The following is a 25,068-nucleotide window of genomic DNA, read 5'->3' as shown; positions in this document are numbered from 1 at the left end:
GGCTGAGTAGAACAGAATACAAACTTGATTCAAGCACAGCAGATAAATCTCAGCAAGGGAGAGAGTAACAATTTGTAGGTTTTGCCAGCTTCAATTAGTTAAGTAGACCAGCTTGTGAAGAGCTGATTATTACTTACATTCCCCTAATAAGCTTTTATTTGCCTAAGTAATTCAGCAGTTTTCAAGTTTAAGCTCTCACTTTCACTGGTCTTACTGCACACTGCTCACACCTGCAATTAAACTGTTTTGTTCTTCATTTCCTGTAACAAACATAATGACTTTACAATCTCTTCTTCTGATTGAATAACACTGAATCTCTCTTGAATTGCACTGATAACATTTGTTCAAGATTTTAACATCATCACTGGGTTCAGGGTAAGCTGAGAGCAAGGCATGAAACCTAAGTTCTCCTATTGTCATTTAAATAGATTACCCCCTACTCTTAGAAAGAATGGCAAAGGAAATACCAAAGATTAAATGAAAGTAAATGAGAATTTTTTTTTTTTTTAATTGCTTAAAAATATGGTAATTCCCTCAAGCCACCAGCATACCACCTGTGTGCTTCTGGTTTTAACCCTTCTTTTTGTTCTCTTAAGTGACTTGCATTTTTGTTGTGTATTTCTGATGAATTTACATTGAAAACAGAGCACCATGTAAGTGTAGTTTCCTAACCAGGAGGTAGGTCCATAGAGAATACTTATGGTATCTATCTAGAACGACATGATATTTGGGTTCTACTTACCAGTTAGCAACATACAAAATGAAGAGCGGCAAGTAAACAGAACTAGACATTATTTTCAACAGTTATTTTCAACTAGTAATGGAGAAATATTGCTGCTATGAGTTGAAAGAATCATACTAAGAACAAGTTGTCCTTATCATTTGGACTACAGATTTCTTTCTGGCTTTTGCTTTACCAGTTTTCTACAGCTCCAACCTCCTAATTTACATTAACTGCTACGCACTAGGCTCTGTCTTGATTATCCTGCCTTGCAGCTGTCTGCAAATAGTTGTCTTGATCACGAAAGGCCTAAAGAACCATAGACTGTTCCACAGAAAACTAAGGACTCTCTCCTCTCCACAATGAGCAATCCTCACATTTTTCCTTTGGGTTACTCACTTTTCCACTTGTCAACCACGTGTATTGCCCCAGAGCTGATCCACATGTTGTACAGGGTATTTCCCTTTCATTTTTGCACATTGTATGCCAAGTTTCATCCTTCCTGACAAGAGTAAATTTTCCCTAAGATTCAGCAGAAGTGGAAGCATAATACTGATCAGGTTTGCTAATTTGTCCATGATTTTCACTATTCATTAGCATCACTGATAAGAGCTATCTTCAGAACTCTCCAACACATACCCATCACATGCAAATTATGTGAGAGTCTCGGCACACTTTACACTGAATTCATTATTTATGCACAGATACGTGTATCTGCAAACATCAGTCCATGTTAACTATACCAATGCCAAATGCTGCATACAGCAGCACAATATTATAATGGTAACAGAAATACCCAGGAGATGGCAGGTGCTTCCGTTTTCAGGCCATTATCTAAGCCCAGCATCACATTGCCCACAGTTGCCAGCTGCAGCAATATGCAAGTAGTGCAAAGCAATGCTGGTATCACACATGCTGTAGTTCTCCATCATGTATCAGAAATAATGTTCACACTAGGAATTAAGATATCACCCCCTCACATTCCAAAAAACATAAAGCTTCTGCCTAATTGATATGAAGAAATGAAAACCCACAGCCCACTGAATGGAACAAGTCATCAGCTTTGTATGCCAAGACTTAGTGACAGGTATGAATGTCAGCCAGACAAGGCAGAGAAACAGGGCGAGCGAGTGCAAGAGAAAAACAGAGAGTGAAGGACAAGCAAATGCAAGTATGAAAAAAGCCACAGACACAAGCGTGAGAAAGCCATCGTGATCCCAGCTCTTCCTCATGCCCCATCCTCGTCCGTAGCACATTCAGGCTCAGTTGCCTCATTGAGTGTTTTGGATACTGATTATGTCACAGATACAGTAAAAAAGATTTTTTACTACATGTCATTATCCCATCCTCAGTCAGGTTTCGGTCCCGTAGTACAACTGATTTCCAGTGTAACACTCACAAAATGAGTAACAGAGTTAAGTTCTCTACAAGCTAGAGAGAATGCTACACTAATATAGAGTTGATAGAAGCCTTTGTTATTAGTTTTTATACGTATAATGAATAAAAATTTTCCAATAATTATTACATGGTTAAATAGACCTTTAAAGGACACAATATCACTCTGTTCCAAGAGCAAAGTATACTAAGAGAGCATTTAAATCCCAGCAATTTAAAAATAAATTAAAAGGGACAAAAATTTCTTGTAATAATGTTTCCAATAACCGTGCTTTAGTGGCATTCAAAATCAAGAACCTCCATGAAATCAAACCCATATGTTTCCAAAATCTGAGAGTATGTGTTGTGTGCTTAAAGTTAAGCCATTAGTGCTCAACACAAATATTTAATTGCAAGAATAATATGTGCTGAGAAGTACTTCTTGATCTCAGTTCATCCCTAAGGTAAGAAAAAAAACACTTAAGATCAATTTCTATACATAACATATATGAAGCATTCATAAGCTACAATAAACTTGAGGGGCAAGGAACTGATAAAAATAGGAACACCAAGAATATTAATAACTAATGATCCCTAAACAATTCTAGGAGTTTTCTCTTCCGCAGTTCTTAGATTTCTCTATTTATCTATATAACAGCTACCTGAGTGTGCATCAGCAGTATATTCGTGCCCTGTGGAAACAGTTCATGTGTACTACATCTGCATGATGGTTGTCTGAACTCAAGAGCCTTTTTTTAATTTGTAGAACACATGCAAAGCTTCCTCCCTGCCATTCCTGCGATGTGTAGCTCCATTAATCCCCTGGTTAAAGTCTAATCCCTCACCACAATTCTTCCATTTTGTTGCAGAGAATCTGCTGTTCTGCAACATGCAAAGGATATGGAGGCATCTACATGACTTGTCTAGAACTTTATGCTTCTATTTTCTTTTTCAGTAACAAAAACTTGTTTCCTACATTATAAACCACACTTACCATGTCCGAGTATTAACTTCATATCTGTAAAGATCATCCACCAATCCATACTTATTGCCAGGTAACGCTTTGTATCCACCATGGACATAAACAGATTTTGTCAGTTCATCATAGACACTCGTATGGCCATATCCACCTTGCACAATTGCTCCTTTTGTTTCTGGTACTAGCCAAGAATTAGACCCTGGAACAGATGTACAAAACATATAGGTTTAAGGCTTACTATTGCTAACACAAAATACTAGGAGTTTTAAATATATAAATTCATTTTCACTATAATTATAAGAGACTTGCTTTAAGAAGTAATTTTATACCAATGACTCAAAATACTTGCAATTGGATAATGTTATTAGACTATTATTTGCTATTGTAAATTAAATCACAAGTACATCACCGTTACAGGTGTCACATTACACACAAACAAAAAAAAGCCCAGACCTTTTGCAAAATATGAAATTAAGAGTTACGATTAATTCTCTCTTCTGTCCCACCAGAGAGGACTGATGAGAATTCAGAGCTCCAGCTACTGGAGCTGCATGAGGAGCCCCTGTGCTCAGCCATGGGGAAACTGTCTGGAGAAGTCTGGCTCAAACTGAATCGCTGCGAGTTGTCGGAAGCTTCATGTAAGGTAGCTCGAAGTACATGTGGATACAGACAGACACTTTGCTAGTAAAATGCAAAATTATAAGACTAAAATCAGTTTCCAATGACTGTTTCTTAGTTATTTAACCGCAAATGTACCTACTTAGTTGCTCAAAACCCCACTGCAAGATAATTTGATAGCAGCTTATTAAACCAACACTTAAATCCACATTTCACATCACATCATTAACGACTGCAAGGAGACACCAAATAAAACCCTTCGCAACAGCTGTTATGACTGAAGAATAAAACACAACTGGAAAATATTTTACAATAGAAATGAAAAAGACAGAGAGGTTAAGTTAATTCTTGTTGCTTGTGGCCCTGAAATGTCTTCCCCCTCCACCCCCTGCCACTCCATCATCCCATCTGATGACAAAAGTCACAAGAAGAGCAAGGCAGGAGGTATCTCCTGCAGAAGCCAGCCCATTCAGAAGAGCCTATGATGATGAGGCAGCCAGTTCTACAGATGGGAAATGGAAGAAATTATTCACTAACAGCCTCTTGAAGATTATGTCAGAAGAACAGAAACTGTGGACAAGGACTTCCAGAATGGAGCGGTCTCATAATTCTTAACTTAAACTAGCTATCCTCATGAAGTTATTTATCAACATCTAGCACACACCACCATACACCTTGCTTCATATGAAAATTACTTTAAACGTCATTTCAATTTTTATCTGACGTTATGTACCTAGTTTGAGATTACCTCTTTTTCCTCTGGATTCTTCTCTTCAGTGAAAAGACTCATGGTTTTCCATTATTACCATTGCTATTCTACTTTCATTAAATGGTTTTCAGGCACTGCATCTATGAACTGGTTACATTCTTTTCAGTAACAAGTGCTTATAGCAAGTTATGAAGTATGGATTAAATTTTAATACTTGTGCTGATTTTTTGTGTATACGAATATTTGTGTAATACACTATCTCTGACAGTGTATATTTACATTATTTATAGGTAGTGTAATGTAACTAGTATTTTATTCCAATCTCTACATTGGATATTATTAAGCTATTACAAACTGCAACTCTGAACACCAACATCTAATTTGTACCAATAATACTGTATTTTACATACATATTACCTTGCTAACAAATAGATTTACTTGACACAATTTATGTAAGAGGGTTGGCGTGGAGTCAATCGTCAGATACCTATCACCAAAACCATCCTCATTTTTTCATTTTAATAGCGATTCGTCCTAAAGATCGATATATATGCTTTTCAGAGAAAAATTACTCTTTTTCCACATAAATTTACACAATGGTGTTGATCATATGCATAATAGAATATTTTGCATTTATATCTCACTGGTTCATGTAGCATTTAGAATACTGTCACAGTAGAATTGTATATTGCATAGCTTTAGATGGGTTGGGCAGGAATATTAGTAGCTCTTCTTTCTTGCATAATAAAAATCATGTGCTTTGGATAACTACTTAAATGTGAGATTCATTACATCTATCTGAAATAAAAGTCAAAAGTAGCATTACAGGTTCTCCTTCTATTTCCCTTTCTAAAATTTAGCTGAGCTGCCTGAATTTTGATTATTGAAATGTATATACACAGTTTTGATTTCTTCATGCTTCTTCAGCATCTTAAATATTGCATCATTCAGACAAAAAATACACTTCTGTCTGAATTTAAAGACAATATGCATATCCAATATGCATATGATCTGCCTTTAAAAAAAATCATTGATATAGATCTTCACCCATTTTTTTAAACAGAAACCCATTTTTTTATTGAAGGTATTTACATAACTTCTCATAATCAGAGATCACACTCTTTCTATCAATAGATCAGATAAAATACTCGATCGACCAAACCAGCCATGTGAAACTCCTCAAAGTGATCTGCTGCTAATCCAAACAAATCTGTCTTCTAAAAAAAATTAATTAAAAATACCATAGAAGACTTACCCAGAAATTTCTTAATATAGAAGGAGCTTTTATATACCTCAGCTGAAACAAAACACCATTATTATATTCACCTTGAGACTCACACTGAGATTCTTAGAAGGTTTATGAGGTACTGCTAACCTAAAGGGAAATAAATTTCCCTGGGGAGTAACCCAGAAAAGCTTTATGGTTCAAGTTAGTAAAATCATTCACATAATTCCTATACCAAGATTTATTGGTTCCTCAAAAGTCGTAAGTCTAGGTATAGCAATAAAGGACAATAGGAAGCCCTGTTTACTGCAACAACCACCATATCTTAGGAGTAGAAATGAATTCCTCTGCTTTTGTATGGCGAAAATCTGCCTGCAAACCATGTCTGATTTTTCCAGAATTTATTTGACACTGACAGAAATTACTTTCTTCACTAATCAGAAAATGCCAGAGCAGTGTTCAGACCATGCACGCATTTGATTCGCATGTTTTGTTATTAAGAACTATGTACCTAGGTGAAAAACTAGGGAATCCACAAGTAATTAAATCTTCTTTAGATGTTTCTTGACACAGACCCCATGGAAATCAGGGTCACAGCATCTAAAGAAGGCCTTCCACATTTCAAGTTCATTAACAGGACTGGATCACTAGACATTTCAATTCATATGAACAAAAGGGTAAGTTGCCTCTTTCTTTCAGTAGGCTTCTAGGTATTTAGGTAATTGAGCCATTAGGACTAAAAGCCATAGCTGATAACATTTAGAAAGAATAAAGCAGTAATATTTGAAATGTTAGGACAACGTATGTTTTAAAAGCAAGCAGAGAGAGAGAAAATTGGACTCTAATTTTTCTTTCTGTAATGTCAGAAGCCTTTTTATAACAAGTTTACTTTTCTTCTCAGGTGAGTTCACAGCAGTATGTTCATCACTTCACTGCCAGACTGGACGGGGCTCTGAGCAACCTGAACTGGGTGAAGATGTCCCTGCTCATGGCAGAGGGATGGACTGGATGAGCTTTGAAGGTTCTTTCCAATCCAAACTATTCTATGATTCTATGTCTTTTAAGTTTGGATTCTGAGCTACTGAAGTCCCAAAACACCCAGTCATTCTTATGTGAACCCACTATCTGGAATGCTTTGGTTAAAAATGATCCTACTGTAGATAAATTATACAGCTGATACAGAATTCAGGAAAATTTGCCACAAAAGTCATTTAACTTATAGGGAAGGGGAAGGAGGGAGATGAAATGAGGTAAAATGAAACATGAGAATTATCCACAGCAAAAATGGTTCGGTTACAGCATATAGACCATGTTTCACAAAGCAGTGTATGTGTCAATAATCCTTTGTCATGTGAGTAGACTCAATGAAATCAATGGATGTCCAAAGAAATACCCTATTTTGTTACAAGTGTACTTTATATTTGATGCAAGTAAAGCATGTTTTGTCTAATAAACTACACTGATCACTAGAATGTGATAAAATTAACTCAGAAAGGAGACAAAAACTTGAGAATAATTCAGACCCATAACAACTGCCAAAGAAATAAGTGTTTTCTCCTGTTCAAAGCTTATCATCATGGTATGAAAGGTGTTTTTTAATTTGTTTTATATATGCTTAGATATAGTCTGTTTTATTAAGCATGCACATACATAGCTTTATTATTAAAAAGAAATAAAATAGGAACAAGTTGTACTTTTCAACCTTAAGGCCAGCAATAAAAGCCAGTAGACAGAAAATTTTACATTACAAAGTGAATCATGCACCCCTCTTCATAATTAAACTAAGCACAATAATAAGTGAAAATAATATTGGTACTTCTGCTCCAGACTAAATAATCAGCATGTGAAAAAGCAAATAATTCAACAGTCTAAAAGACATTACAGGAAATGGGCAACCTATTTTTGTCTTCAAGAAAAAAATATCCCTGGAAGGTTAAAACAAAACTTGCAGAAATTGAGTTTTTCAAAAGCTGGCCTCCAATACTCAACAAATCTTACCATTTTGTTGTGACACACCAATCTAAGTCCAGAGTCTTACAGTAGCTTTATGCAGTTACTTCAAATTTTTCAGTGTGTTGTTCTTATTTCCATTCTCTATTATCTTTGCTCAATATTGTTAAAAAATTTAAAGGCAACCAACAGAAATAATATGCCAGGAAGCATAAGAATCCTCTGAGTATTGAAAGGGTTTCCCCAGCCCACAAATCTGCTTAAATAGTGTTTAAATACACATGCATGCATGCAAAAGAAGTTAAACTGAACTATTAAAAATTATTATGCCTTAACATATGAATATTGCTTTGAAAATTTTTATTATACCTTCTGTGACTGCTTAAATAACTGAGGAACTCAAATCAATTCTATAGACAACTAGGATAATATCATTTGAATTAGTGGACATATAAATATTCCTAAAATGTATCAGCTGTTGTAAGTTTTCCATATTTATTCTATTGAAATAATGTCTTAGTTGTACCAAATATAAGATTAAAAAATAAGCCCTCTTGGTTTATTTAATTCTAGTATTTAAAATCACCCCTAGGAAAAGCTTGCAGTTCACAAGAGGAATCCCACACAGACTAATTCATCTAGCAGCAACACATATGCACTTCAGAGAGAACCCTATATACAATGATGAACTAAGTTATTACATTCCAAAAATTAAAATATAGCATCATAGCAACATTAAAGAACTTTCAAACTAACTAAATTATTGTAGTAAGCACTGTTCATTGTATTCTGGTTTTCCTTTTATTTTTTTGCTCTATTTATTCTTTCTTACTCTATCTACTTGTGGTAAAAACAATAAGACTGGGGTAAAAAAAGTACGGTTCATAAGAACAGTAACACTACATGGAATTTCTGGTTTCAGCCTGTTGAGTACCACAGCCATGCACACAATAACACAGCCAAAGCCGTTATACCCCAAACATGGATGAAATGCTACTGCTTGACAAGGAATCTGATCTACATAGCTTGAAGGAAAAAAGATGAGGTTTTATTTATTTTGCAAAATACATCTTTTTCTTTCTTCTTTAAAAAGGAAATAGGGTTTTTTTTTTTAATCAGTATGCGGTACAAATGATTTGAAAGGTACTTACTGATGTAGTATTCCTGCACAATGCTTGTGTAACCATATATGGCAGAGTATCCAAAAATTATAATCATAACCACATCCCTGCTGTCCAGCTCCACTATGTGTGCGGAATGACCTTCCACAGCATATTGTTGGCCATGTACAAGTACTGCAGGAGTCCTGGTACTCCATGTTTGACTGTGTATGTTGAAAATCCACAGCTCATCAGTAACATTGCCATTATTGGCTTCAATTTTGCCTCCATACATGTAGATATCTTCCTGCAAAAATTGGGAGAGAAGAGAAAGCAAATAACGGATTACAGAAATATAACGTCTGAACTGCGTACTTCTGTGCTGTGCAATATTTCGTAACTGAACAATCTGATTTAAATCTTCACGTTTAATCTTACATTAACCAGCTCAACATTGGACTCTAATCCCAGAAAATGATATTTAAACTATACCAACAACAATGATAAGGAGACTGTTTCTCTGAAAAATAAGCTCAGCCATGAAAATGACACCAAAATGAATCTCAACCAGATTACTTCAAGCAGAAAAACTTTAATTACATGGCTCTTCTAATTCATACTGCAGCATTCTAAGGAAAAAGAAAAAAAAAAGCAGAAACGATAGAGCTCTTTCTCAAGGAAGGAAGGAAAGAACAACTATTTCTTGTCTCTTAAGGAACAGTTCACAGAACTAAAACGTGGTTTTCCACACACACAGTGTATGGGGATTTCATTCAGCACATGCACAAAAGAGCGCATTGTCTCTTCATAATAAAGTCACTTCTGCCATCAGAACCCAACAAGAAGGGATAACGTGTGTATAGCATCCTCTTGGGCACATTTACTAAAACCAAATCCCATAGTAAAGTATTCTGAGTTCTTTTAAAGGGATTCAAAACACTCTTTCCAGTCTTCATGAACCACATAGCTCAAACAGCAATCTGTTTTGATAAGTAATGAATGATTTACTTAAATATTGACCGAAAACAACTCCTCCTGTATCTCAGACTTCACCTAGAGCTGCAAACCAACGCATACAAAGTCATAGAACAAGCTTCTTGGCTTCACAGACTGACACAAAGGGCAGCTTATCCTAGGTAGAAAAAACATCTCTAGATCAGAAAATGGCACTTAATCTCTGTTAGGAGAACCACAGACATACCTCATCTCATCTGCATGAGGTTTGTACAGTTGGCAGTTGTCTCCTGAATACTTCAATGTAATATCTGAGGGTCTAGGACAGGCCTAGGACATTTGGTAAAGTTTTGCTTGGCATAAAATACTGAGCCTCAGAAGAAGAAACTAGAAGACAAAGAAACTACCTAATATAAGACATTTGGATGAACCATGCAGAAATTTCAGACTGCACAAGGACCTAATGGGATCTAAATAGAAATGTAAACTGCATGCTACGATCATCATACACGTCAGAAAGATGAACTCAAACTGGCAGGCATGTAAAAGATAGATCATCAGTAGAATGACAGTCTGTTCAGTCCAGCAAAACAGAGTCTTGAGAAGGTGATAATGCTGTCTATATACCTGTGGTTGATGGTAAACAACAGAGTCCATGACCACATGAAAAACTTCCTCACTACTCAGAGATTAGTCAGTAAATGCCTGACCAAACTGCCTGACCTGTCTTTAAGAGGACAATTGAAATTTCTCCAAGATTCTCAACTATTTTTTCATTCAAGGCAGGTAAACTTATCTTGATTGGGAACTTAAAATCACTCCTATGCAGTGATACTTTGTGTTACCAATTAGTTTGGACTGGTGGCATTTGAACAAAAGATGTTCACATCCTTCAGTAAGAATTTGTAGCAGGATTAGATCCATCTATGGGAATCCATTCTCTTCCTTTAAGATAACAGGACAATTCAAAGAGCTTGGTGAAGACTCACAAATGCTGTGAGGAGGCTGTGCACTGATCCAAAGGAATGCCTTGAACGAATATTCATTACACCGCTACACAGATCTCAAAAAGTAAATCAGCATCACTAACATAGTGGGCAATTTATCTATTTATTTTTAAATGCAGTTAACAGACTATGGCAGAACAAGGAAGCTAATTAGGGAGTTGCAGGTGTTGTATAACAGTATTTGAAAAGAAATATTTCTGACACTGAGGAAAGACAGTACACAAAAAAGGTGACCTAAAGAGTGGCATGAACTTTGAAACAACTACTCAGCCAGTTAGCAGTAAGAAAAGTCCTCCTCACAGTTCTGCTCAAATGATTCCAAGTTCAGATGAAAGAACACTTCTGTGAGGAGCAATCTTTATAAATGACACAGCAGATCCTGTACACAAGACTGTTCACAGAGAAAAAGACATGAAGGTCATGACAACTGCTTTATCAACCACAAAAACAGATTTAACTAAGCTTTGCTCGGGGCTGTTTCTGAGATTAAGAAGCTCCTAGTGCTGCTGAAAAAACACTTGAAAAAAGTTAGTGATAATCAGCTGAACTTAGAGAAAGGCCCACAGACCAAAGTCAGCAGAAGAAATACAGAATAAATAAAGTTACATGCAGAGTTATACAGGACAAAACCCCAACATCCTAGGCACATGAATGTAAATATCTATATGGAAAGCCTAATCAGGAAGAGATTGTACTATGCATGCAAGTACAAATAGTCCTGAGCAGCCTCAGGAACTGTGAAATAAAAGAAGGAATCCTCTGATAAACTTATACTACCTTTATAACTTATAAACCAAGTATAAATCAAGCTATATGCTAAAGGTGAGGTTTTCTGGCAGAGACAACACACAAGAAACTGAGTTTCAAGAGTACTAGTACAAAAAAACGGCTGACCTTTAAATGAATAAAGCTTACTAGATCTTTGCTTATAAAAAGGTAGCATACTACAACAGGAATGAGATTAGAAACAACAACAGAAGGATAAAACAGAGTCCTTGTGAAATTAGTGAGGAAAAGCTTGTCAAGAATCTGGCCAAGATGGAAGATGTTAAAAACTCCTCAGCCTGGAGATGGGAAAGACCAAGAAGCACAATGTCCAAGGAGCAGATAACAAAACAGGCAAATAAGGACCAAGAAAATACAAGGCCTCCAACAGACTCATATTTTAAAGTTTTGATATCACTTTAATCAGAGTGGCAGATAGTGAGGGTGAGCATTTACTCAATAAATTACCCTCGTAATTTTATATATATATTAGTTCACATTAGTAACATTCTCTAAGAAGTTATCGAAACCTTTAAAGACCTTGTGCTTTTTCAATGAAAATTTCTTACGAATATTACCACATGCAAATTGAAGTATATAAAATTACACTGTACATTGAACATGTAATTCAGAGTTTGTGTTCAGCAGGGAATTTGAGCAAAAATAAGAATTCTTTTGCTGTAAACCGAGCAGGCAGGCAGCTCACTTATTCATGACATCCCTACTTACAGATCACATCAGTTGATTTCTTGGCACCTGTTCAGGTTCCAGCCAAGAAAACAGATGGTTATAGCTCCTGGTAGCTTCAATGGAACCAAAATTGTCCAATAGATGTTTGCAGTTTCTCAAATCAGCTTTATTTTCCCCTGAGAAAATTATTTCAGTAGAAATTTTTGATGAACCATAGCAATAAAGATGACAAAAGGTATGATATCTGTAAATAGTTGACTGTGCACATTGAGCAAAGAGAATGGCAGCAGAAGGCAGGAATCATAACAATAAAGACAGGACTTGAACGAAACAGTTAAATCCCATTTATCAAGAGAAGAAGAAAATACTCATTTAATCTAGTATTTCTCTTACAGAGTAATGATAGACACACATTTCAACTAGCCAAAATGGAAACAAAGATAACTCAATTACAGGAAAAAAGTATTACTAAAGTATTAATAATAAACTCTTTTAATTTGGAAAGTCTGCTGGAAGAATTCAGAAAATTTGAGACAGTAAAATTCCTCTTAATCTCCTTGTCTTACTGATAGCATCATCATCATCATCTTTGCAGAATGTGATTTTAAAATAACTAAATAATTCAAATAAAATCAAATGCCTCTTGGGAGAAGGTAAGAAAGAGGGAGCCAAACTCCTCTCGGTGTTATCCAGTGAACAGACCAGAGCTGATGGGCACAAATTGGATTACAAGAAATCGAATGTAAATGTAGGAAAAGACATTTCTTTTTATAGAGAAGATGGTCAAAGACTGGAATAGGTTGCTCAGAGACATTGTGGAATCAAATATCCTTGGAAATACTCAAAACTCAACTGGACAATGTCTGGAACAACCTGCTGTAATTGTCCCTGCTTTGAGCAGAGAGGCTGGTCAAGGTGATCTCCACAGGACCTTTCCAACCTCAGCTATTCTTTGTGACTCCGTTAAAACACAGTTTCAGTACAGCTACATCTCTGGAAAGCCTCTTCCTTGTTTGATTTTAGATTACAAACAATAACAAAAATAATCCATTTGGTGATCATGAACAATATCCAAATGGAAAAGCAAAATATTTTTCTTTAAAACAAACAAAATGCACAAACATAAAACCAGAAACTTTGAAAAGCCACTTATTTTATGTGACTAAACAGATGACACAGGAAACACTTGGACTTCTGGTAAACAAATAGCAATCAATTTAGTAGTCTGAACTTAATGATTTGAGGGCAAAATTCTTTTACAAGCCAGAAAAAGAATGAAGCCTTCAATGTGCATCTATCCTTAGAGTTACAGTGACAAAGTCATGATCTATGTGAAAGCACTAATTTCTGCGAATTAATAAAGGCTGCAAATTCAAAAATAAATCCTCCTTCAAACGCACATTCATAAATCAACATGGTGATTTATGCATTCGAAGTTTCATAAAAACTGACAAAGTAACCCACAGAATTTCCACCAAATATGCAAATGAATACTTGGTTTTAATAGAGGTCAAAAGATTCAAAACCGGTGACACAGTATAATTTACTTCAGCTCTCTCCTGTTCCTGATTTCCATGGCTACGTAGTTGGTAACTCCTGAAAAATCATGCCCTAACACTATCACCTAGCTTGTGCATGGTAGTTTTAACAAGACTTCAAATCCATTCACAGAGGAGCATTTTACAGTGAGAAAGTACTGAAACAAAGCCAGTAAGTTACGCAGCAAGGTCACCAAAAGAGCAAGTAAGAGCATCCACTTGTCCCAGTCAGACCACAGTGCAGACCAGAGTCATTCTTCTACATACTCCACATTGAATCCTTTGACCTTGGACAGGGTCTCTTCCCTACACCACATCTCAGTGTTAACATCAATTTTAAACTCCATATAACTGCAACAATTCAAGCGTTTTCTAAAACTTATCATATTGTTATCCTTCAGACTTTGCAATACTTATCAGCTCCTCTGACTGTAGCTCAGAACACTACACTGTTATGCAAATCCTGCCTGCATTCTGAAAGAATCTTATCTAGCAGTTACCAAAAGAAAAAAGAATTGTAAAGGAAATGCAATAAGGGGGTAATTTATAATGCATTTCCAACAAATTCAAAGTAAATTAATCATGTTAAAATGACAAAATTTTCATTTTGTATTTCTTAACTGTACCATGGCTGCGCAGAGAAGTTTCTCTCTCAGAACCAAGCCTTAATTGTTATAGAAATCTCATCCATTGCCAAAAATTTGGCGAAAGAAATGCTATTCGCAAACCATTCTTCATTTTCTCAAAACAATACTATCAATCTGTTCTCTTCCTACAGACTGTACCCATGCATTAGTATATAAATTAACTTCATGGAAACTAACAGGACTCAAAAAATTCATCAGAACTGATGTTCTCTACACTTACCTGAAATTTCTAAATGTTTAGTCTAATCTGTACATCATTAAGAAATTCCTGGATATTTTCAAGCAAAATATAAGTGAAACTCAAAAAAGTCATCTGGCAATAACTCATCTGCCACAAGCCTGGTTTCTGCATTCAACATGTGTCACCTTGTTTAGGACTGTCTAACACCTCTTCCTTTCACCAGACCATTATCACCTCCTTTAATAAGGTAACAACATGAAGTACATTCTTTTAGGTGTGATATCAAAAGAAATATAATTAATAATCAACAGTTCCACCTGATCCCATAATCCTCCAACTAGATCAGCACTAACAGACTGGAAAACCATCTTCACTTTCTCCTGCAACCTACTTTATTATTCTTAGCTTATTGTGGAACTATATCCTCACTGAATAGAAACCTGCTAAATGACACAAGGAACATATTATAACCTAAGCTTCCCAACAGGGTCAAATTCAAGACAGCACATCCTGCAGTGATTTGTATGTCAGAACATTGAGCTGTCACTTCTTCATAGTTTCAAGTTTTTCCACAGTGTTGCTGGCTATATTTAAAGGGATTAATTCATTGAAGGATTCAATGTGTCTTTTATCTCTCTCTCTCTCCCTATATATATATGTATATATGTATATATATCTTAAAAGCCTGGACTACAGTGGCAGTCTAAATATAGGACAGGAAGGTCAGATAACACGTTTTTGGGAGGAAAAAACCAAGGAAATTTGCTTCCTGTTCGTGTGAACATTCCTACATTTAGAGAAGACAAGGCTGAAGAAAAGCACGCAAATAAGACTATGTGAACAGAGCTTTAAAACTGCTGGAATTTTAGCAGAGAGTTGGTCTGATCTTTCACATGTTCAATATTTGGATTGAACTTATTAGAAAGGAGGAATGAGTAACGGAGAGTGCATAGAAAAGCACTAACTAGGCATCTGCTTTTAGATCTGCTAGACATAAAAGCTAATCATGCTTAGACTTCAAAATTCATACTGATTGGAATATAATTTTGAAACAAGCAATGGAAAATATCACACTTTTATGTAAAAGAGCCAATCTCTTGATGAGTAAGGTCCACTTAATCGAAGAACTCTGAATAGGGTTCTATCTAGACTACATGTGAAAGTATGAAAGCTCATCCTACCCACTTCTCAAACTTCTGAGGTCTGCAAACCAGAATTATTACAGAAAGCAAGGTGTGCGTGAGATAGAATTGAAAGTCATAAAATACTTGGTGGTACTATCTGCTACTAATTAACTGGAAGAGACTCTCACATTTATAGTGCTGTTACAAATTATAGTACAATAGTCAACAAAAATAGGCATATAAAAGAATACAATAAACCAAGTGGTGAAAGATTTTGTCTCGTATAAAAGCAGAAAAAGTTTTTACTCTCTTTTGTTTTGTTAACGCTAGCTTTTGGTTAGACTAATAAAAAAATACAAGAAGAGATATACGGACTTAATATCAATACCAATTAATTTGGAAAACAAATAAAAGCAATTACCCTTTTTTAATAAAGCTTTGAAACTGGAAGTAATATTGATAACACTTAAATGAGTTCAAATTAAATTTGACTACATATAAAATGGTCCGTATAGTGGAAAACATCTTTATGATTACTACTATGTTAGCCTGCCTGCTTATTTAATTACTGTTGTCAATCTCAAAGGAAGCAAATCTCAATGCCCAGTCATCCTTCCACTGTCTTGGGACTACCAGCAACAGTTTAATTATAAGGTTGAGCTCTGTGACACAACCACAAGCCCACTACCAAGTAAAATCCCAGCAGTGAGCATAAACTCACTCCATATGCAACTCCCTTTCTAACTTTATTCCAGGGACCTAGTATTTTCCAAATTACTGTGCAACTCCCTACATGCACCTACCTTAAAAACTTCACAAGCCATTTCCTCCCGTCTCTTTATAATCCTATTTCTTACATGAATTATTTCAAAGTGTGTTGCCATCTTTCACTATCAAGATGTCAGGAACTATATATAATCTTTAAGACACAGGAGAAGCAATTGCTAACAGATGTAGGTAGCACCTCTCCAATAACCAGTCTGAAGAGGTACTGAAGGTAATATTGTCTAACAGCTTAGCTGGTCTAAAGCAAGAACACTTTCATAGTCTCTCTTCTATAAATGCATAAAAAGTCCTAGTCACTTGTTATAACTATACATCAGTGGGAGTCTTCTGATCTTTTTTTCTTCAGAATAAAGAAGTACAGTACTTCAATTTTTTTCTAAAAAAAGAAGCTTTCTGAGGGAAATGGGCACAGTAACTTATTTCATTCTCTACAGAGTCTATTATATAGCTTCAATTTGCCTTGCACCACAATCAGGCAATACCAGCTCTGTGCTCTCACTCGGGTCTAGTGCTAAGCTTGGAAATCTCAGGAGCTCAAGTCAAAAACTTAATCTAATTTCTTCTCTGTGGATATTTTTTCTCTCAAGTATAAAGGAAACATTACACAATGCCTAGTACACAGCTCAAAACACAGCTCAAAGCTGCCACCTCTAGGTATTACGTTCTACTACTCTTCACACTAAATTATTTTTGTTTTTACAAAAGACTAAAGGTCTGAATGGAAAAATGACAGAAGTTAATTTTAGAATTTAATTCAGAATTATGGACTTTTTCACTTGAAATTTCTTCAGCTTACATGATCAGCTCCTTTTGGCCCACATAATTTTTGATATTTGACATGATCACTAGTACAAGCAACATATTATTTGACATGAGTGGTGCTGTGTTCATTATTAGTGAATCCTAATTACTAGCTAACATGTGCCTTTGACAACAGCAACAGCTTTTTCACTTGTGTAGTGAAGCACACTCGCTTGTAGCTTTCACTAATATTAAAAAGAGTTGCATTTCCTCACAGAGATCTGAAAAGATCTCTGAATCAACACAGATTATATTAAATATTTGCTGGCAAAAGTATCTCTAAAATATTAGCACTGTCAAATAAAAAGGTTAAATGATATTTAAACCTTTATTCTGAACTGCTAAATGATACATTACTTGAATGTTTCCCAACTAAAAGGTCCACGTTCTACAAGAACTGTAATAACTAAAGGTACCAGTCAGAAAGATGTGACCTTTCAAAGAAGAGCTAATACATTAGTAATGAATCAGAGAACTGATGCGAAGAAAAGCGAGCTTTGAGTTTATCTTAGGCCACGCGCAGAATCTAGTTCATGTTGCTACTGAAAAGCACCTCTGCAATATTAACCATGCCAGGTACAGATTCTACATCTTCGGAAGAGCAGCAGATGCCGGGAAGAAGAAGAAGGAAAAAAAAACACACAACACACACACAATTCTGTTTAACTTCAAAGGCAGCACTAGATAAAAGGAAATAAAATCATAAAAATAAACTAAAAGGTACAACTAAAAGGATAAAATCTGTAATGATAATACGAAGAATTTTAAGGTCACCTGCTCAGATCACATGTACCACATGTATGCTTCCTACTAAAAAAATAATTCCCATTACAAATAACAAAATAAAGCCTAACTTAACAGGAGGATAATGGAGACCGTTAGAAGAAAAAGTCTACTTCAAAATAAAGGTTCAAAAACTCCACGGATTAAAATGCAGAGATATATAAAGGGAAGCAATGAAACAGTTTAATGAGTTACCTACAATATTACATATAAAGTACTAGCACATCATTTTACAAATGCATTAGAAATACGGACAGCTAAGTAATTTGTGGTGCCCACAGACAGTCTGAAGGAGCATTCTGAGAAGATAAAGCCATAGCAATAAAATGAAGTTAATTTTCCCTGTGAGCTCTTCATGGTAGACTTTACAGGTATTTCCATAGCAGAAATTAATAACAGAAGGCTCTAGTAAAAAAAATAAAACTGACAAAATAATCAGTAACAAGTCCCCAGGATGAGTTCTGAAGGAATTTAAGAACAAAACAGCTGACCCCTGTCTGTACTGTGTAACTCCCTCCTTAAAAATGTGTCAGTATCAGGAGGCTGAAAAGCAACAGGCAGAGAGAACTCAGTGAACACACGGATAAGATAGACAGACGGCGGGAAAGTATAACTTCTGTTTTTAAAAGTTGTTGGATCTTTCAAATCACTGCATTTCCCTGAAAGAATCAAAGGTCTGATTGATACAGTCACCTGGAATTTCCAAAATATGCGTGAAAAGGTTCCTCATACCTTAAAGAAACTGAGATGCTCTGAGACAATCAAGACAGGTAACACAAGGGTAAATAATCCAATAAAGAAAAATATGGGGAAAAAATTGTCATTTCTTAGATAAATAAGTGTCATTTGCAGTGTCCCACAGAGATCTACAATTGGGATTCATTTGTTCACAATACTCAGAAATAGATCTGGCACAGGCATAAATGGAAAAATGACAACTATTTTTGACAATACTATGTTTCTCAAAATAGCTGAGACAATGGTCAGAAGAAAACAATTGGAGAAGAATCTCATAATACCTAATGTGCAACACTTTGATGAATAAAAGGGTAAACAAAAGTTCACAGAGATAAGCATAAAGTGATGCACATGAATAAAAAGCAATTTTAAGTCTGTACATATGGTAGTGGGTTTTGAACTGACTCGAATGAGATTTCAAGTTATAATCGATAGTTCTGTCAAAATATTCCTTCAAAGCGAACTGTAGATTTTCAAAAAGCTAAAATACCGTCAAGTATCAAAAGGACAAAAAATAGATCATTAATTCTATTACATCAATCTTTGAGGTATCAATACACTAAAGACTGTGATTCCCCTGATCTCAGAAGGGATATAGCAGAACTAGTAGCAACAATGACAAAATGAAATAGCTTCCTTCTGTGAGACTATTAAAAACGCAATAAACTTTTAGCATTAAAAATAAATGGTGGAGGATATGACAGACATACAGAAAATCGTAAGTGGTACAGAGAAAATAAGTGGAAAATACTATAAAAATTAGGGATTATCAAAGTTAAATAGCAAGTATCAGTTTCCCAAAATATGGTATTTCTTCACAAAATACACTGGAATTCTTGGGCACAGGATGGTATCAATGCTAAAATAAATATATGGTCTTAAAAGGTGGAGAAAGTAGAACACAGACTCATAATCTTTTCACAAAAATACTATCATAACTTTGAAAATCCCAGCTTCAGACTAGGACAGTGTTCTGAGCATGCTTCTATACGTTCTTGTCATTTCTTCTTATATTCCTCCTTAGGAATTCACTGTTACCCATTATTCAAGACATGTTATCAGGCTAGATGAATGCTCTGGTCTGACTTGACACAATCTCTTTTGTTCTTTCCAGCTGGAGGTGTCTTACACAAACAAATGAAAATTTGGAATACAAATTCTGTATTTCTCTGCCACTGTTAACAAGTTTGTTGTCAGCTGTAGAAGGCTGAAGTATACACCACATTCACTTTGGTTCTTTCTATTTTGGTGACACGACTACAACCAGCCAAAAATTAGCAAATTAACAAAACACAATTTTTTTTAATATAAATTCTCTATATATATACTATCAGTACAAAGATACCTTTTAGTCTTTTCGTATGTGTGTGAAATAAGTCTTTAAAAGCACTGTCAATAAAACAGCAAGCAGACTACTTGATACCAGTAGAAGCAAAACTGCCAGTAACTCATTTATTTGAACTTAGAGCAATACGATTCGTATTTTAATACGGCCTTGTTCTTTACTAATAATAAAACTAAAAAATTTCTTGCTGGCTTTAGGGCATTAACAGACCTTAATGGCCCTGACCAGCCTCATCCAGCACTGATACCCTGGGGACGGTGCCTGGTCAGTAAGGGCACTGCCCATGTGGGGTCTTCTCCTCACCTTATCACAACAACTCCAATTACATAAAGCTCCTTTTATTGATGGATTTAGCTCTGAATGTTTACAGTCAGCTAATAAGTGACTTAGATCTATTGCACAATCTTGTTCCAAAAATTGTGCAAAACATCCAAGTACTGAAGACGACACTAATACAAAATGCTTAGGGACTACAAATTAAATGATCTTCCAAAATTTGCGCTCATGATGAATCATTTTAAGACAGCTAACAGCACATACAAAGAAATTAATTAAATATGATGCTGAAGAGTTCAAACCTGATATAAAGCAAGAGTGTGTCCATATCTCTGGAGTGGCCCTTTGGATACAGGTACTACATTCCATATACTGCTTTCCAAATTGTAGCTAGAAGAGAGAGAAAAAAGTAAACATTTTCTACGTTCAGAGAAATAGACTTTTGTATGTTTGAACTAACTTCTCTTTGGCAAAGTATTAACACTTGATCAGTCACTGTTGCTTATGTGACATGGTCATTTGTTAACAGCTGTAATATGACCACTTCTAAGTGTTACAGCAGTGTACTAGTGATAGTGTACTAAATGTTCACCAGTGAAAACAGAAGCAGCCATTTCAGGGACTCATCAACAATCTCAGAAAACAGGACTGTAATAAAAATCAGACTTACAAGAAAGTTATGAAACCAGATTGCTAAACTCACTGTTATCAGTCACATTAAAAAAAAACCACACACAACCAATGCTTATCTGCTTATGCCACAATCTTTTGCACTGCTTTGAAAACTTTTTGTTGAGCACTCTCTCAGTTGTATGGTAGGTTCTAATTTCCATTAAATTTTCATTAACAATTATTCATTAATGGATTAAAACACAACAAGATGGAAGAGAAGTAAAAAAATATGATGATATAGAAATGGAAGTCACCAAAGATGATGGGATTTGGTTTGGATGATTGCAAAGATGTGGAAGAAAACAAGAGCTACACAAAACCAGAACAAACATGCTAATAAATGTATCCTATTCCTTTTGTGTACCACATTTAGGGCCTGTACATATATACAAGTCACTACACAGACGATAAGGAGTGAAATACGTATGACTTGCCTAACCCTACCGGCTGGTCACCAACAGGCTAAGTGCATATAGGTCTCCTATAATTATAAATTTCCTTCAGTAATGCAAATAGCATTCTAGATGTACTATTTGAAAAATATCAGCACATAGATTTCTTTTGCTTTTTATCACTACAAACATTTTATTGTTTTGGAGCAAAGCACACCACGAGTCTTCACAAACCGAACAAATTACACATTAGCATCACAAATAGATCGACGCTACCCATATTTTAACTTATTTTAATCATAAGAAGATCGCAAGCAGAAAATAACCGTGATAAAGAATAATCTAAAAAACACATAAAACTTTCCATTACATTGCAGGATAGAGGCTACCCCCTGGTAAGATCTGTTTTCCCTAAGTCACATCAGAAGGGATATGAGCAAGGAGAAATCACTTACTTCAACACCATTTGGAAGGAGCTGTAGTTAAAAGTGTATCCGCCAATCACCCACATGAATTTCCCGTGCAGAACCGCCTTGTGGGACGCCCGGCCCACGGAAGGGCTGAAGGGCTTGACGTTGGGTAGAATCCAGTAAGACTCCGTGGAAGGGACGTTCAAAGAACAATCTGGGCCTGTTTTGTAAACAAATGTGCAATTTGTACAATCTGTTAGAAGGGGATGTTAAAGCCAATAAAGCAGAAACAGGGGAGGCTTAATTACAGATGTCAGGATTGCTCATTCTGATAAAATACAGTATAGAGTTTTATGTTTAGCAGATGCTCAATGAAAAAGCAACTGACAACAAGGGATGTCAGTCAAACTGAAAGCGTTAGAATAGCTCAAATAATAATGATACATTTCTGCACTCTTCTCAGAAAACATACTGTATGAGTCACAAATTGAAAGAAAGGCATAATGCATCATATTTTTACATGCTGCATAGGTCTAAAGTGTGTAGCACAGTATACACTGTGTGTTGTCTCTGGAGAAAAACTATCCTGCATTTGAACTAACCAGGGTAAGCTTATATCAAAGCAAATAACATTAGAGTAAATAAACTTACAATATAGATTATACTATAATAAGTCTTGGGAATCAAAATTTCCCCTTTGCCAAAGCCATTCTGCAATGTTTTTTTGAGAGCAAAATACACTACAGAGTGCTATCTAAAAAGATTGATTTGAATATTCAGATTTTCTAAAATTCTATAGATCCTCCCACCTACAAAGCTACTAAACCCCACAACTATATATTATTTTTGGAACAAATTTTACCCAATTATTTTTGCTAAATACGCAAAAGTCAGCAAAATGTGTCATTTTTAAGGTACATTATTATTATTATTAAAATAATGAATAGCAGAAATAATTATTTTTCATTTGTTCTGTAATAACCAAGATGTGATCTCTTCATCATTAGTTCATGTTCGAGATGTGGTATGAGCTTTAAGATCTTGTTAAAACCTGAATATATACTATTTGCTTCTTGTCAGAGACTGTACAGCATTACTAACTGGTGTTATTTCTAAATGGCGAACACTGAATTTTTTGGACACCAATATGTTCCACCTTCAGCATTATCAATCACAGAACTGAAATTTTTATCACCAGTGATGGCATACAGGCATTGGATGACAGCTAAATTATTTCTGTCATTTGACTTTGATACTCAGTGTTATGTCCCCCTCAGCTGGCCCGACTGGGATAAGTCCTCCCCCCAAGCTATTACTAGACATTACTAAAAGCAAAGGTTGTTGAAGTCAGGCTGGGCACGACCTTCTTTGGAAATGCAGTGATAACATACTAAAAAAAGAAAAAGCAAACACACACAAAAAACGTAGAAACTAGTTTGTATCCCAAATATCACACCCGATATCAATTTTTTAAAAACATTCCAGGGAAGATCTGGAAAACTACTGGTCTGCTAGCCTTCTGTTTCTACCAGACAAATTGGCAGAAACTCTAAGAATGGACAGAATTAGTAGATAGATAATTGCCATCTACTTGTGAAAATCAGTGTAGCTTTAGTAAAGAGAAGGCCTGTCTTCTGAACCTATTGAACGCCTTTGAAGATATCAGGATGAGGTGATCCAATCAATACACTGATATGGATTTCCACAAGGCTTTTAACAAAATTCTTCACCAAAGACTTACAAGGAAACTGCTTTCAAAGGCTGTTGTAGCAAGAGAATGAAGGTCTTTGCATGGCTGAATAATTGACTGTAAGATACAGTAAGAAATAGTAGACAGGAGTAAATGGCCACTTCTTAAATTGAGGGAGGTCACCCATGGAGTCCCACAAGGATTCAATGTATACATTAATGATCCTGGAAGAGGATGAGCAATGAAGAAAGTCTGCTGATAAAGGAAATTACTGGAAGGCACAAAGAGTAAGATCAGGTTTGAAGAACCACAGAACAAGTTCTTGTCTGACCATGTGACTGAGCAATAAGATTACACATTAACACAGATAAATTTAAAACTATGTAAGGTATGTTCTAGTTTGACTAAAAAGAAAGTAGCCTCTCAACTAACCATCGCTAGTAAGTAGTAAGGTCTCACCTTAAGAGAACAAATGAAAATACCACCTCAACATACAGCAGTGGTCAAAAAAGCAAATCACATGTTAGGAACAGAGAACACTTTTGCCTCACTGTATGTATCAGTGCTTTGCTACAATTAGAAAACTGTGTGCTCTATTCAAAAGAAAAGGCAGATAAGAGCTGGAGACTATTTACACAAGAGTAATAAGGATGTTCAAATGAATTAAATGGCTTCTGCAATTGCAGTTACTGAGTTAGCAAATACTTTTTCTCTTGGAAAAAAAAGAAAATTTAGAATTAATTGGAATTTTGAATGATGTCTATAAAGTGACACTGAGGATGGATAGGAAGAGTCTATGGTTTCTTTGATTATAACAGCTGAGATTTATCAAATGCAGCTTGAAGAAGCCACATTCAAAACAAACAAGAGGAGGTAGTTGTTCATGCAGAAAGTATCAGATCTCCTTGACAAGGATGCTCCCTTGACAAAGGATGCTCTGGAGACAAAGGTTTCCACTGAGTCAGGGAGAGACCGGACAAGCATCCAGAAGGGAGAGCTACTGAAGCTTACCAAATAAACTAAATAGGTAATTTGCCTCAAGTTTGTAACTTTAAAACATATTATCCTTGGGGGGCAGTAGTAGGGAAGATTACATTTTTCCAATATATACTATCAGTTTTGGGGCAACCTGTTACAATTAATTCTTACACAGAATGATAAATAATCTGTACTTAACCAGTTGTCAACTTTTCTTGCACTCTATAGAAGAATGATGTCCACTTGTATCCAAATTACCTTCCATGCATTAAATGATGGAGACACTCAATGTCCATTCTACCCAGAAAAGATTAATGGTATTTGAATGAGGTCTAATGAGAGTATGAACAATTCAGTATATTATTTCTTAAGCATTAATAATAGATACTGTAATAAAATTGTAACCTCAGCAAGATTCTGATTTAGTAAATCACTGCAGGAAACACTTGATTTGAATCTAAAAGTGCTTAAAAATAAACAATTGATTAAATATTATTTGATCAGAGAAGAGCTTAGAATTATGAAAACAATGCCTCCAGTCAGTCAGAAAACAAAAACACACTGATTTCGCTCATTTCAGCCACCAGTCTTGCACAGAAATGTAGCGGTCAACAG

The 25,068-nt window shown here is 35.5% G+C and overlaps 1 protein-coding gene across 7 annotated transcripts in view; it reads right to left on the bottom strand.

Moving 5' to 3' along the window:
• ATRNL1 (attractin like 1) overlaps window positions 1-25,068 on the bottom strand; it is a 492,025-nt gene that overhangs the window by 406,890 nt on the left and 60,067 nt on the right. For all 7 annotated transcript variants that reach the window (XR_011740344.1, XR_011740345.1, XR_011740347.1 and 4 more), the window contains exons 6-9: window positions 21,831-22,005; window positions 20,614-20,701; window positions 8,728-8,983; window positions 3,090-3,273 (exon numbers count right to left, since the gene is read on the bottom strand). Coding sequence is in view for 3 of the 7 variants with exons in the window: in XM_071812183.1 (XP_071668284.1) it covers window positions 3,090-3,273; window positions 8,728-8,983; window positions 20,614-20,701; window positions 21,831-22,005 (703 nt within the window). In the remaining 4 variants the exon portion in view is untranslated. The remainder of the gene's footprint in view (window positions 1-3,089; window positions 3,274-8,727; window positions 8,984-20,613; window positions 20,702-21,830; window positions 22,006-25,068) is intronic.

This window comes from Patagioenas fasciata, chromosome 8 (genome assembly GCF_037038585.1).
Source record: "Patagioenas fasciata isolate bPatFas1 chromosome 8, bPatFas1.hap1, whole genome shotgun sequence".
Classification (NCBI taxonomy): domain Eukaryota; kingdom Metazoa; phylum Chordata; class Aves; order Columbiformes; family Columbidae; genus Patagioenas; species Patagioenas fasciata.
The sequence above is the reverse complement of the archived record's forward strand: the minus strand, read 5'-3'. Positions and strand labels throughout refer to the sequence as shown.